Source organism: Pelecanus crispus, chromosome 10 (assembly GCF_030463565.1).
Source record: "Pelecanus crispus isolate bPelCri1 chromosome 10, bPelCri1.pri, whole genome shotgun sequence".
NCBI lineage: Eukaryota > Metazoa > Chordata > Aves > Pelecaniformes > Pelecanidae > Pelecanus > Pelecanus crispus.
The window spans coordinates 552,451-567,715 of record NC_134652.1 but is presented as its reverse complement, the minus strand read 5'-3'; the positions used below and the strand labels follow the sequence as shown (position 1 = coordinate 567,715).

At 45.6% G+C, this 15,265-nt stretch overlaps 1 protein-coding gene across 1 annotated transcript in view; it reads left to right on the top strand.

The window, feature by feature from the left end:
- The window catches only part of LOC104028907 (inositol polyphosphate-5-phosphatase A), a 263,385-nt gene that overhangs the window by 50,389 nt on the left and 197,731 nt on the right, over window positions 1-15,265 (top strand). The window contains exon 2 of the mRNA XM_075717613.1: window positions 14,683-14,724. Within this exon, the coding sequence (XP_075573728.1) occupies window positions 14,683-14,724 (42 nt within the window). The remainder of the gene's footprint in view (window positions 1-14,682; window positions 14,725-15,265) is intronic.

Here is a 15,265-nt window from a genome sequence, read left to right as displayed (position 1 = left end):
CTCCTCAGAGGTTAATAGAGGTTACTTGCAGTGGGCAGATCCAGTGTCCACATGGCAGTGACCCATTAATTGCTCTCTACTTGATCGTGCTGTTTCCCGGGTGGGTCCATGCCCACCTCCCACCACGGCTGGGAGATGCGAGTTGGGACAGCGTTGCTCCCCTACGGGCCGTGCTACAAAGCACCTGGAGCACAAGCAAGGCTGTGCAGAAAAGACTCTCAAAAAACAGGGATTAACAAATACATTCTGATTTTTATTGGGGGGGGGGGGGGTGTTTATGTTGTTTTTCAAGGTTCATTGGCTGAGCAATTTTTTTTTCTTTCTTCTTGTGGTATTTGGGAAGAGGGGCACTTGAGTAATGCTGTAGATTCAGCTTTTGAAACTGGATCCTAAAAACAAATGTTTTCATACCATGTACACTTAAAAAACCCACTTGCTGTAGATAACAAGTAATTATCCTCATGTTCAACCTAGGGGGACTTTTTAAAGATCTAATTTAAAACAAAGAAAGAAAGAAACTCCACAAATACACAAGATAGACCATGGTGATGGTTGTCATTGTGAATATTGCCAGAGCTCTGTTTTATCTGTGTGCAAGAACAGAGTAATTTTATTTACACTCTTTTTCAGCATAACATGTTTTCCCCACGCCACTCCAAAATCAGGATACAAAGTAATTGAAAGCTCGAGTGTATTAATGTAGTTAATCGCTGCTGTTTGCTAACAGTTACAGTTTGTGTGATGTTGGAAATACCGGGTGTCGGATTAACTCTTGTTGTTAATACTCTTAACACGCTGGTTATTCAAATATCCAGGAGCCTTTAATCTTTTTAATAAGACGTCAGTAATAGCAGTTAAATGTGAAATACATTGGGAGTTCACTAGGGTCAGGATAGTTAAGATTCATGGCTTTTTTTATTCTAGTCTTTGCAGTTACCTGTAAATCACTATTCACTGGATGTTGTTGTAGTGTGCTTGCATCTGGCTGGATTTATCTTACATGTGGGATGTGGATGAATAAATATTGTCCATGTGCTACGTACCTTCAGAAAACATGCTGGTTTAAAATGGTTTAATGTCACTTCTTTTACAAGGGTATATCTGGACGTATGTTAGACCTGTGTAAACCTGGTCTTGTTGCTGTCAGATATACTGTGTTATTTTCTACAGAAATAATTCTGGAAGTCTGAAAGTCTTGTTGCTCTGTCTCAGTGTAATGTAATCCTTAAGAAAATTACCTGTTATTTAACTGTACTAAAAATAGTTATGGAAGGACGTGTATCTTCAATTAGTTATAGTGTGGGAATTTTATAATTGAAAGCTGAGCTTCATTAGTGTTGAGAGAAGTCTTTCTTGTGTTCTCTGACACTGGATGAACTAAGAAAGCAGTAGGCTTGGGACAGATACTAAAGCTTTGTTTGGAATATATGTGTGTATATGTAAATACACACATAATGTGTATGTGTGCGCTTATATACGTGCATCTTTCCTAAGTATGCTGCTTTACTAGGTTTTCATTCATACGTATATATGAATAGTATGGCATTATGAAAGAAAAGAGGAAATGTTTGCTTTTCCTTCTTTTTTTTTTTGTTTTGTTTACAACCCATGATTAGAGTGACCCTTGTATCACCATTCCTGACTTCAGACATTACTTGATACAAAGGACATAGGCTGAGGAAAGAGGGTGCCTCTGTGGGTGGTACGGGATACAGGTTATCGAGCAACTTATTTTTTTAGAAAAATAGTTACATCAAGTATTAAAGCTGTGAGTTGGCTAATCAACAGTCTCTGTCAGTCAAAGCATACATGAGTAACGAAGGGCCGGAGGAGTGTTCGGGTATTTGCTAATATGGCCATGTATTTTCACTTACACTCTTCTCGGCGGCTGGGAATGTGTTTTCCAGGTGTTTGGCAGGCATAGCCTTTAATTGACTGTGAAAGCCTCTGAGAAAGCATTAGCTGTATAAATCCCGCAGCGCTGCGTACGGAGGAAGTTTGGCGCTGACAATGAAAGCTTTAAGCACTTCTTCATGTGGAGTGGTTTTTTTTCCAGATGCGGCACTGCCAGTGCCTGCGGGAGGAGGTGGGTGTCCTGCTCCCCTGCTCAGTGTCCGCTGTCCCCGAGGGGTCCAGCCCTGGGCTGGCAGCAGCCGGGCGGCATCCGTGGCCAGCCGCGGGCTGCGTCGGAGCCTCCCTGCCACCAACACCTCCCAAAGGCAAGCGGTTGCGTTTCTGTGATGGAAAATGCAGCCTATTGCATTGCTGTCCTTTCTGTCTGCCTGCCAGCTGCTTGGATAGAGGTACTCGGTGTCGCTGCAGGTGTGCTGGTGAAATATGTGCTGGCACAACCGGACATCGCTCCCTCTTTTAGCAGCTGGCCCAGTCCTCTCTGCAAAGTGCTCAAACCTGTGTTTCAGCTCAGGCATGTTCTGCAGTTCTGCTTTCAGCAGAGATGGGCATAAACATGTTTAAAATGAGCTGCTGAACAGGAGTCTTGCTAAGTAATAGCATATACAAATCATGGGCTTCTCTCCTAATTTTTCTTTTTTTTTCCCAAGAGCGTGGATGGCACTGATGGTTAGCCACAAGTTGAGCGAGGAGCAGATCTTGCAGAAGGGTGTTCTGGTGTCATGCTGACCTTCTGTGTGCAATACGTGGTGTTTGCTCTAATGCTGTATTGCTGCGATATACTTTGAGAGCAGTTTTCATCTTTGTACTTGGCAGTTACAAATGCTGTGTTACAAACTTGTGTATTATATGTGATTCAAACTTTTTTCTGAGATTTAATTATTCAGATGAATGATAGATTGCTTTTAGTCACTGCCCTTGAATCCTTGAATCATCCTTTATTAAATGCAGGCATTGTTCATACTGAATTAGGTGACCAGTTTCAGTTTTGTCATGTAAACTTTATTTTTCCCATTGGTAATGAGTGGTTTTCCTTTTCTCTTCCCCCCTGCCCCCCCATTTCTTCGAATGGTATTCTTGGCTGGACTTTTTGTTCCCTTAGGCCCATGGAGTTTAGGAGGGACTCCTGAATATCCACACTGAGAAACTGAGACAAAGCTGCAATTCAGGGCAGGAAAGAAAATTCACAGCCCTGTTCAGTGTGCAGCGTGTTCGTGGTGTTCCCCCCTTGCCGTCGTGCCCTGCCTGCAGGGAGCTGCTGTTCACCCTCTGGGCGCCGTCAGCTCGCCCGCTCCTGGCGTCTGCGCCTGCCGAGCACGAGGCTGTGCGAGGCTTTGAGCAGCCCCTACCTCCGTGCACCTCGACACGCACCGTGCCTCGGCTCCGGCACCTGCGTGGGCGCAGCTTTGGCCAGGGCCGAGGAGCCCAGTGGGCTGGCACAGGGGTGGACCAAAATGTCGGGCATGGCTCTGTTGAGTGGCCCCATGTTTTGTGCTGGTTACACTGAGATCTATGGACAGCAGGGCGGAAAGATGCACTTTTTCAAATTCAAGAAGTTTTTGAACAGGCTTTATTCTTGTCAGGTCAAGATGGGTGAGTGGTTGATGTGCAGTAACTCGGTCGCTTCCTCCTCCCTTAAAGCACAAGGGCACTGGCTACCACACTTTGTACATCCCGACCCCCAAAATAAATGGAATTTGGGGACACTTTTGCAAACAGATGTTCTTCTTTGTTAAAAAGTATTTGTTGTTTTAATTCTTTTTTTTTCTTTTTTTTAATCTCCTGTGTCCAGAATGAGGTTTGCTTTCTGCAGGTGCTGTGCGGTGTTGTTCAGCGATGGTGCTTGTGCTGACAGGCTAACGCTGTGCCTCACTTCTCAATGGCTGCTCCGAGGGCTCTTTGGCATCAGAGCAAGCGTTGTGCTTCAGCCCTGGAGTCCTGTTCATTATAAGGTCACACCAGAAGGGACCGTGTCTGGGTACTCATGATCTGTCCTGTATCTGTCCCATGACTTGGGCTTTCAGCTCTTTCCATCACCCTGCTGCAATACCACAGATCCCTAGTCGTCACATCACTGCCTTTGTGTTTCCCCCTGTAAAGATTCATCCTCACCACAGTAAAGTTCCAGTCTTCCTGTGTTCAGCCTCATCCCGCGCTGTCTGCCCGATGCTGCCCGCGAGAGCCAGCTCCGCTCTGCGGTGCCCCTGGCCCCAGGTCCTGCACAGCAGCCGCGTGCTGGGAGGCATCTCTGGCTGCTCAGGGCTCAGGACCTTGCTGCTGCAGCAGGTTTCTGTTCAGCCACTGAGCATGCGCCCACCGGTTGCAGATGATGCACACGCTCACAGTTGTGTGCAGTGCCATGCTCTTGAATTATGTGCAGTTGTGCCCTCGGGTAATTAGGTGTTGCCTGAAATTAATTCGCTGCAAATGCCAGAGCCTGGTGCCTGTCTCCACGAGTGATGCTGGGGTCGCTGGTTATTGGGCTGTCTGGCTGGATCACTCCAACAACGAGGTTCATCCATCCATCAGCTGTCAGCAGGCCACGGTTTCCATGCTTGGGTTGATTAGCTAGCAGCTGCTGCTGCAGCTGGCTGTGCACATCATGCAGTTCCTGATGTTCCGTGCCGGGTGCTTGTTCCGGTGCTGTGCGGAAAGGCAGTTGTCCCAACCCCTTCCTCAGCGTAAGTGTTCTGGTGGGGCTGAGCCATGCTTTCCTGGCAGTACCATGGCCAGGACTCTCAGCCCTTCAAAAGCTCCAGGCTTACTTCCAGGGGCCAGTTTCTCTGCTTGTAGATGTATTAACCCATTCTCCGCAGAAGAGTCCCCTGCAGCTTCCCCTGAAATCCAAAGGCTTACGCTGGTCCTCCACTGCTTCCTCTGACAGGCACTCGGCGTCTCTTTGTGGTCTCTCTCCTGCTTGTTGTTCACGTAGCTGTGTTTCTGCGCATTGATAGGTGTCACAGTGCTCGTTTGTGTCCCGTACATCGTTCTCCAGAGAGTGTTTCTCACGGGTCTGCTTCCTGCACGTCTCGCTGTCGAGCTGTGCCTTTGTACGTCTAAGGTCATGTCAGTGTCTCAGCCATTCAGAAGCCAGAACTTTGTCAAAACTACTTGTGAAGAGCTGTCCTGGTTTCGGCTGGGATAGAGTTAATTTTCTTCCTAGCACCAGGCATAGTGCTGTGTTTTGGATTTAGTAGGAGAAGAATGTTGATAACATGCTGATGTTTTTAGTTGTTGCTGAGTACTGCTTATGCTAGTCAAGGACTTTTTCAGCTTCCCATGCTCTGCCGGGCACACAAGAAACTGGGAGGGAGCACAGCCAGAATAGTTGATCCAAACTGGCCAAAGGGCTATTCCATACCATACAGCGTCATGCTCAGTATAGAAACTGGGGGGGTTGGCCAGGGAGCAGCGATCGCTGCTCGGGAACTGTCTGGGTATCGGTCGGCGGGTGGTGAGCAATTGCATTGTGCATCACTTGCTTCGTGTATCATTATTATTATTATCATTATTATACTGTTACTATTAGCATTACTATTTTACTTTATTTCAATTATTAAACTGTTCTTATCTCAACCCAGGAGTGTTTCTCACTCTTACTCCTCCGATTCTCTCCCCATCCCATCGGGGTAGGGGCAGTGAGCGAGCATCTGTGTGGTGCTTAGTTGCTGGCTGGGGCTAAACCATGACAAGAGCACAGCTGGTTTCAGCAGTGTAAGATGCAATTGCTGAAGTCTGGTATGAGTGGCAAGGTTTTCTTTTGCTTTTTTTTAAGCACTGTTATGGCATTGGCCTCATCAGCTGAAGCTGCTGAAGAACTAGAGCTTGTTTCAGCTGCTGCTCGTGAGGTGTCCACTCCTAGCTTTGCTTTTGTGGGGATCTGTTTGATTCCCCCCGCCCCCCCCCATTTGTTTTAGGGTCTTCTCATAACATCTTAGGTTGGTTTCAAGGGCAGTGAGGTCCTGAAGGTTTGGAAGATCTTGTCCAGATTGGAGTCCTGACAGCATGTGCTATGATTGCTTTTTAGGAGTTAAAGAAAGGCAGCTCTTTCCCTTTCCCTGTCATGTGTCACTAGAGGTGAGACTAATTGTGGTCTTGGCATCAGCTGTAATACATACGTCTTTACCTCCAGCTCCTTTGAAGAGGTAGGCACTTTATTATTGTTTCATCATTTTCATTCAGTTCAGTTCACATTCAGTTCAATTACATCATTCCTGATGTTTCCCTAAGATGTGGCCAGAATAGTTGATTTACTCTTCAAGAGGTTGCCCTTTGCTGTTACTGTCTTAGGCTGCGTTTCCTATGTTTGAGAGCGCGCTGCCGGGTTTTGAATGCACCATCCCTGGCTGGGACGGTCTGTCTTTTGGTGTCTCTTGCAGTCTTGGTACACGTGGTTTCCGTTGTTTCAAGAGGTGCTGATGTCTTGTCTACAGGGTAGTTTGTAGATAGCTTCAATTTTTGTTTCAGCTTCTGATGTGTTTTAACAGGAAGCCCAGGCTTTAGGTTTTCCTGCTGTTTCTGCTGGAGATGTGCGCTACTGGGCGCACAGCTCTGGGCCATGGCGTGTTTATCCGTCTCGGGTTCTCTAGAGAGCTGCTTCGCGTGTGTTCCTGCAGCGCTTCTCCTTGCGGAGGCTGCGAGCAGCGTGTTTTCTGCATTACTCCACCGAAAGCTCTAATGGCTTTGGTTTCTTTCTGTATTCCCACCATGTATTGTGTCTTGATATAGAGCTGGTTGTTTCTAGTGCCGCTTTGAGAGGCCGCTGCACCAGGGACCTCAGTGCCTAAATACCAGCCCAGCCTTGCAGCAGGTCTGGTGCCAGCGTGGCTCTGTCCCGTGGGGCGTCAGTCCAGGACAGCCTGTCCGTTAGTCTGCCCCGGTAATGCACCGCTGTCCTTGACTTCTGCCACCCTCCCCTGTGACAGGGAGAGGACCTTGGCTGCAGAGACTTCAGCCCTTCTCCTTCAGGCACAAGGCACTAGAAGGCACAGACCGCCTTTGCTTCTCGGTGTTCGCCCTCCGCGTTGTCCGCCTCCTGCGGCAGGGGCAGGGCAATCAGCATCCCATGCAATAGGAAGGGTGGGCAGCAGTCCCTTCCTCGGCCTCGCTCCTCTTGCCCCCTAACGCCCTGTTTTACCCCGAGCACTACCTTCTGCCGTTGCTGCTTCGTTTCTCTTGATTCGGCATCCAGCCAGCCACTGCTTTTCTCGGCCCAGAAGTAAAACTGCCCTAAACTTGACAATGAAGGACTCGTGTGTCCAAAACCCCATCTTTTCCAGCTGTGTTAATTGGTCAAATTATATTGTATTACTTCTCCCACGTGTTTGTTTCTTGAGTTTAGTGACTGTCGCTCCCCGTGGGGTGTAATGGCAGCAGGGTGGGCCTCTTCTTTTTCTACTGCTGCTTGGGAAAGCTGTGAGCTTTCAGAAACACTGAAATAGGTGACACTGCATTTGCATTTGGAAGTTGTCTGTGCAAATGTATGTAATAAAAAGAGCATTTAAGTGAAAGTTCAGATTTGGGAGAAGCTGCACTTTTCCTTAGAAGTTTTATTTAGACTCACAAGTAATTCTTGTTTTCCTGTTTGATCCTGGTTGTTTGTCTACGTTGACTTTGAAATCTGCTAAACCAGTAATGTGAACATAACGTGCAGGGTATCATCTTTTTGTTTGTCGACTGCGAATGTAAAGTTGGTACAAAATGCCACAATAATAGTACCCATCTGATGTGGGTTTTCCTTAGCATCGTCTGTATAGTCTGGTATTTAGAGCATAGCAAGGGGAGTACACAAGTCTATTTGAAGGTAAAAAAAGATTTAAGTCAAATAGGTCTTTGAATATAAATGTCAAGAAGTTGCCAGAAAACGTTTAAAGATGCTACAGGAGATCAAAAATCTTGATCTTAATCCAAACAATTCTGGTGAAATAGCTGTAACAGTCATGTTGATGGACCTGAAACCAATTTTTGAATAAGCCTGGTAACTCTGGTCAAACAGAACTCGATTAAAGGTTTTGGTTTTCATTAAACAAGTAGAAAACCAAATACAGTAAATGCAGGGAAGAATAGCCTGTATTTCACATTTTTTTTTCTGTGAATGGAATATAGATTGAAGAGAAGAGATTAAAAAGGCTCTGGGTACTGCCTGGGGCTGCATCCTTGGCATACATGGCTTCAGCAGGGCCCGTGTGTTGCTGTGCAGTGCCAAGAAACCCGCTGAGCTCAGGGGTTTGGGGAACCCTTAGTCCACATAAGCGGTGCTAAGAGCCCTAGGTTGGGCATTTAGAAGTTTTGGTTGGTTGGACTTTCTGTTCAAGTCGGTGTGCAAAGTCCAACCAGCCAGTTCTCCTCTGCGTTCATTTTGGAGCTCAGAGAGCTTTCACAAAGTGAGTCAAGAATTTTTTCTTTTAGCTTAAAAAATGAGCCCATGCTTAGCTAAAAATAAACTTCACAAAATAGAACCTGCTTTCTATAATTCATCTACTTTCTTCCATTTCCCTCTGAATGAAACTAAAACGAAATTCTCCAGGCTGTTAATTTGATTTCATTTAGTCCGCTTTCCTTTTTTTCTTTTTGAATGAAAGGCTGCTTACCCTGTCTAAATGTATTTTCTCTTTTTCCTTTTTTGAAAAGACTTCTTCCCTGTCTGAATATATTTTTGCAACAGGCTTAAAGCTTTCTTTTGGCTGTTGGGTGTAATTTTGTAGGAAATGGAAACACTGGGGAGAAGAGAGATTACTTGTACGTACATTTTGAAAAGCCGCTTGTTTTCGGGATATTACCGACTCATGTGGTATCCATGTGCTCGCAAGCTTACTACTTTTTTCTTATAAGCCTGACCAATACACTAACTAGTGTGACATAAGTAGACTTCAGATGGAAACTCGGCATGAAAAGAGACAGTTTTAGTGGGATTCGAAATTCCAGGAAAAGGTCAAAACAGCTTTTAATTGAAGGGAGCAGCGGTGCACGTGTTATGTTATTTTAACACAGATCCCACATGGCTCTGCAGTCTACAAAGAAGTTGTGCTTGTCTTGGGGGGGTAGGGTTTCTATTTGTGGCTCTGTTGAGCCAAAATGTGTGCTGCTAGATGGAACAGTAGGATGAAACCAGGACTGTGCTCCCCGAGGCTTTGGGGTATTTGCTGGGCTCAACTACAGCAGCACAGCCTGAAGAACGGCAAACTTCACCAGCTTTTGTGCACATTTGAGGAGATAGGCTGTGTGCATCTGCGCAGCTCGTGAGCACTGTGTTTACAGCCAGCAAATGCTTCCAGTGAAGCTGCGCCGAGCGGGCTCCGCGCTCTCCGAGCACTGGGTAGAGCGGCCTGGGCCGTGAGGGCAGGGGAGGGCGGCACGGGGGAAGAGCACTTGGCACTCAGGAGGGAGACTCCTGAAAGGATGCTCAAACCTTTTCACCTTTTTCTTGCATCTCCCCTGGTCCTTCCTGGCGCTGCTCGAGCCCATTCCCCTTTGGCAGGCCCCCCAGGGCGTGAGCTGAGGCCGCTGCGCGGGCAGGGGAGGGGGGCCCAGCGCAAACATGGCTGCTGCGGGGGGGGGCAGAAATGGGGAGGCTGATATAAAGCAGGGGTCGGATTAGTGAATGGGGAGAAACTGGTTCATCAGTAGGTGGGTACGAAAGGATTTAGCACTGAAAAGGAAAAGATTAATTTCAGTTACATTACCAAAAGAATGAGATAATTTAATGAAGGACAGAGCGTGGAGAGAACGGATGGGAAGAAGGCCAGAGAGTCTGGAAGACATGAAATATAATGTGCCTATTTTTAGACAGAAAAATAAGAGGAAGATAAATTATCTTTCCACTTGATTGTTATCTCCAGTCCTTCAAAACTTACACAGAGGTGACTGGGGAGGAGTTTGAGTCAGAGGGCTAGGTTACATGATTGTACCAGAGTGGTAAAAGCAGGAAGAAAGGATGTGGCCGTGCTGCAGGAGGAGGGCACGGCGGTCAGGAGCGCGGCAGGGTCCTTCCTGCGGCCGGGTCCCGCGGAGCTGGGGGGTGACGGCCCAGGCGGCGGGTGGCCAGGGGCGAGCCACAGCAGCCGCCCAGGCTTACTGAAACCCCGGCCCTGCGCGGAGGAGTCCTTGTTGGCAGCCTGGGGACCTCATTAGCACCTTCTCTCCCGAAATTGCCTGCCAAGGGACTTGACTGGCATCTTCCAGTGCTGTTTCTCCTGCTCAGATTTGTGTTTCATCACTTCTTCAAAGCTGCCCGTGTTCTGTGGGATCCCAGAAGGAATTAATCTGCAGGTGAGAGCTTTATTCTGCACCTGTTTGTGTTATTTCACCAGGCTTTTGCCTCCTGCTGTCACCTGTTTCAGAAAATCTCAGCTGTGAACTGTGATGATCAGTTGGCCCCTCACTTCTTACCTGCATTGGTGTAATTAACAGCCCTTTACATAATTAACTTGTTTAGAACTGTCCCCTTGGTGCTGCGCATTCGGCTGCAGGTTTGGCACCCCCTCTCCCCGCTGCCCGCCCGGGGCGGGATGGCGAGCGGTGCTCTGGTCCCGGTGGGGACGGGGCACGACGCGGCCGCTGGCCCGGGGCCCTCTGCGTCACGAGTCTCTCTGACACCCCTCGCCCCAGCGAGCGCTCCTGACTCTGCAACTCTGCTATTTTTGTTGTGCTGCTCCGATGAGGAGAGAGGAAGGAGGAAATGGGGAAGGTCCTACGGCTTTTGGTGACTTGCTTCATCTTGTTCTAGCTGGCTTAGTTCTGGAATTACTTCTGTAAATGCCCCCCCACCCAAGACTTTGTTCTCTGGTATTAATCAGTTTAAAGGGGTGTGCAGGCAAGTGAAGCTGTAAAATTAAGTGTACCTCTACTTAGTGACCTGAATTAGTTTTTCCTCTTTCTGTTTGAACACTGGCCTGTGCCAGCAAATTTAAAATACAGTGGGTGTCAGGAGGGGCTGTATTGGCAGGGTATGGAGCTGTGTTGAATTTTGTTCACCAGGAGTCAGGTGCGGGTTGTCCAGGCCATTGGTGGGATGGTATCCCTTCTTCCTGAGCTGAAGTTCCCGACGCACCTGGTGAAAGTGCACAGCAGCTCCGTAGACAGCATCTGCCATCAGCTGACAGGGCTTCCAGGTAGTGACTGTCGTGGTTAAAAATGAGAAGAAAAGAAAGCCTTTTTTAAAAACAAACCCCCAAACTCCAAAGCACTGCTCCTCCACATGAATCTATTTGCAGGCTGCTCCTGCTTTTTCACAAACGCATGAGTTGACAGATACCATAATAGCTAAATGTGGCAACAGGAGTGCTATTAACAGCTTTGATTTTGATCATCGCTTGAGGCTGACTCCTGCTTACATTCAAAATGTGTTCCTGGTCTACCTTCAAAAGGTAGATGCTGTAGATTTGTTTCACCTAGGTTTGAGATCCTGAATTTTCCAGGGAGCTCTGAGTTTTCTATACGTATTTGTCTCCTCCAGTGGGACATGTGGATCGATACAGTGATGCTCTCCAAATATAATATCTGTCACCTAAGGATCTCAAAGCTGTAATGAAGATGACAAGCAAATAGCATTGCACATCTCATCCCAGGCTGGGTAGCTGAGGTGGAAGGAGCAAGCATGTTGTTGGCTTTCTGCCGTGACTCACCTTGTTGGGGCCACCAGACCCAGACGGATCCAGTGATCCCCAGTATGTCTGCAAGAGCCGTGGTGGCAGAGCTGCCACTAAGAGCCAGGGCCATCTGGTTTTGCATCCCTATAGCCTCTTCCTGCTGCAGTGTCCCAGGGCATCAGAAGGACTAGGAGCACAGGAAACAAAACCCAGTAACCCCTTGTCCCTTCTCAGGAGCGAAATTATTATTGCTCCTTGTAACACATCGCCTTTGGGTGCTGCATTGGGGAGGGGGAGTTGGGAGTTGTAGAAGAATTGGGTAGTGGTAGAAGAGTTGGGTAAGCCTTGGGTCACTGCGCACTGTGAGGAGCCTCTATAGGTTGCTCATTTGAAGGACTGCTGTCACTGCTCGGGATTTAGTTTGGCAAATTTTTCAATATTTGATCTGATTTCTCAAAAACAATCTCGCCTAGCATATGGGAGGTAGGTGCGGAGCTGCTGGAGAGCCCTGGAGCTGTCTTGTCAACTTCCCTCTGATGTACTGGATTGTTTTCCTGTTTAATCTTACAGTGTTTTCATTTAGTCATGTAGCAAATGGGGGAACTCCTAACCACTTGCAGTAATATTTAAAAACAAAAGTAAGACTGTGTTTTATTTTTTCCCCTGGAATTTCTCAAGTATGAGTAACTTGCTTTAAATATTCTTGATAGGTAGCAATTTTTTCTCCCTTAAAAAGCAAAGCCATAGCTAATACAAATTAATGTGAATAGCTGTGCCATCCTTACTTACAGATTTGAGCTCGGGTTTAACTGAAAATCTCAAAATATGCTAAATAAAAACCTTAAGTTTGTGCTTAACATAGTAAAAAGACTATGTCTGAAACTAGGTGAGGCTCTCGGTGAAGAGCCCGGCACTCTGGAGTGCCTTTGCCTCAAATTCAGGTTTGCATTCTTTGGGATATTGTGTCACCCATCATTTAGCTCCTGTCTGTAAATATAGGCTGAAGTGGGGTTTGGCTTTCTTTAGTGGATTTACAAAAATGACTGACTTCTGTTAATTTTGGATTATTCTTAAAACTTAAGAGGTCCACAGGACATCTTGTGACTGGCATAAATAAAATAGAGAAATGAGGAGTGCATGGGGTTTGTTTGTTTGTTAATGTGAAAATTGTGTATTACCTACCGAGTAAGGCCATACTTTGTTTTGAAAATAAATACACAGCACTGCTGAAGTCTGCTTGTGGCCAAAGCAGGGCTTGCTTATCTAGTTTTCATAACTACCAGAAAATGCAATCCCCAAGATCTTGCTTTCTTAGTAGTTTGAATCTGGCCTTTTGGTTTAGATCATACACAAATCATATACAAAGCATGTTTCCAGTTCATACCGGTTTTGTAAACTGATTTAAAAAAAAAAAAAAAATCCTATGCTATCTTCATAATGTCAGGTTAGAAGTCAGCTTGAAATCACAGCATCTCCTGGTTTGCTTGTTTTCTTGTTGCTGCTTTTGTAAAAGCAACAATCCTTACTTACTGTTACTCAGTGGGTTGTCTCATTAAGTTCAGAATGAGTAGAAAAAGAGTTAAGTTGCTAAATAAGCAGTTAACGAGACGGCGTTTTTAGAGGCGCTACTTTATTGCCTGCCTGGCTGCCTTCAGTTTTTATTTCTGTCTGTAGCTTCCTTATTCTGGCTTTGAGTTATGCTGTTTGGCTGCGGGGAAGGGCATGGGTGGGAGACATGGATGTTTTGTTCCGTGTGTTTATTAATTTAAGACGTCCCTGAGCGTGGGCCAAGATCCATCCCAGTTGGCTCCAGGCGCAAGACGAGGGGCCGCCGCTCTTGCTTGCGCCTGGCCCTGTGCCCCCGCGCCGGTGGCTGCCCCGCACCGAGAGCAGTAACTTCCATAGGAAATACCGAGAAAGTTCATCGCTAGAAAAAAAAATTGTTCCTAAGGAGTGAAAATTTCACCTTCTTGGCCAATAATACCTGAATTCCAGAATTGTCAAGAAGGAGTGATCAGCAAAAGGGCAGTGACGGATAGCAAGGGACAGACATGGTGCTTTTTTCCCCCCTCAGCTTTCAAAACCTTTTGTAGACTTGTAGGGTTTATAGGCTTACAGAACTGGATGACTTTTACAGACTTGTAGACAAAAAAGAATTCTTTTTGACTACTTACAAATCTTTGTAGCCACCCATAGGCAAATCTTCATGCAACAAGCAGTCAGTATAAATTCATAAGCTTAAAGTTGTATCCAACTATTTGAAAATAACACACTTGATGGGGAAAATAGAGCAGAACAGAAATGTCATGCCGCTATATTTGCCTCCGGGCAGCTGGTGTCACAACTGTTACTAATGGGAGGATGTTGAGGCACCTCTCTGGTTTTCAGTTCAACAAGTTCTGCTGCCTGCCACAGTTTCTGTACATTCTTGCTATTTCTGGGAGAGAAAAGCCTGATTTGGGTTTTTATTCCCCACTATAATGCAAAAATGATCCAGCGGTCTGGTTGTTGAAGAGAAAACTCAACAAATGTTTCTCTTGTAGCTGTACATTTAATGTGTGAACTGGTTATCTCCCTCCGTAATTGTCTCTGGGGTGGGCTACGTTTCTGAAAAGGCAGAACTTCATACTTACCATATTTTGGCTGCTTCAGTTTTCATAACTTCTGCAGCAATCTTGAAATCCTTCTCCCAGTTTGTCCTTGACAGGAGCTCTAATGTGGTCAAGCATCCTGCAAAATCACGCTGTCCCTCCGAGCTGATCCATTCGAAGTAAATACACGTAACTTGGAGCTTGGATTGCAGGAGCTGGGTATCAGCAGTTCATGTAAAGTTTTTGCTCTCCGGCCAATGAATGCGTACTTCTAAAAGCACATATTTCAATACATATCAAGTCTGTTGATTTAGTTGCTTGATAATCTTGTATGCCTATGAACATTGTGAAGGTGTGTACAAAATGTACCTTCTTGGTGAAAATCTGGGAAGAGGGGACTCGGAAACAAAAAGGAGAGGTCTGTCCATTGGTGCTTGTGGAGGAACATCCTCGTGTTTGTACTTTTTTTTTTCTTTTAATTGTGGGAAAAAAAATCCCCACTTGAATGCACTGAGGAAAGAAAAACTATCGGGATATTATTATAAAAATACATTATTCTTATTCTTAATTAATTTTCGTATTTTGTTTTTCAGCCAGAAAATTTACAGAAGAATTGGCTTCGGGAATTTTATCAGGTAAGGTAAAACTTACTTTCTCATGGAGTTCCAAGCACACTTGCATATTGGCTTAACTAATAATATAAAGATCTTTTGCTTTTGAAGTTGACGTCACTATTTTATAGTTAAAACCAGTCCTAAAGAGTATGTCTCTTCCTGGATTTCTAAGTAATGATTATAAAAATTAGCATATGAACATAATTTGTTCTCATTGACAATCCTCTGCCAAAAAAGAGGTTTGACATGTTAGAAAAATTACTTTAGTTTGGCATATAATTTCTCATGTCTTTTAAGTCTTCTGAGTAAGAAATATACTTGAGTAATTTTTTTTTAAAACTGTTGGTAAGTCCAGTTTACATTTATATTGAAATCTAACGATTTCTGGTGTTGGTTTGCAATACATCAGTCCTGCTGTCTGCTCTTTCTTGAAAATTGTCTTGTTCAAGCAATGTGAAAATACTGAAACTGAACCCGTACTATAAAATGTGTTGTAAACTTTGGGTGTGGGTTGTTTTGGGGTTTTTTTAAAGCATAAAAGCCACTCTAACACATTCTGTTG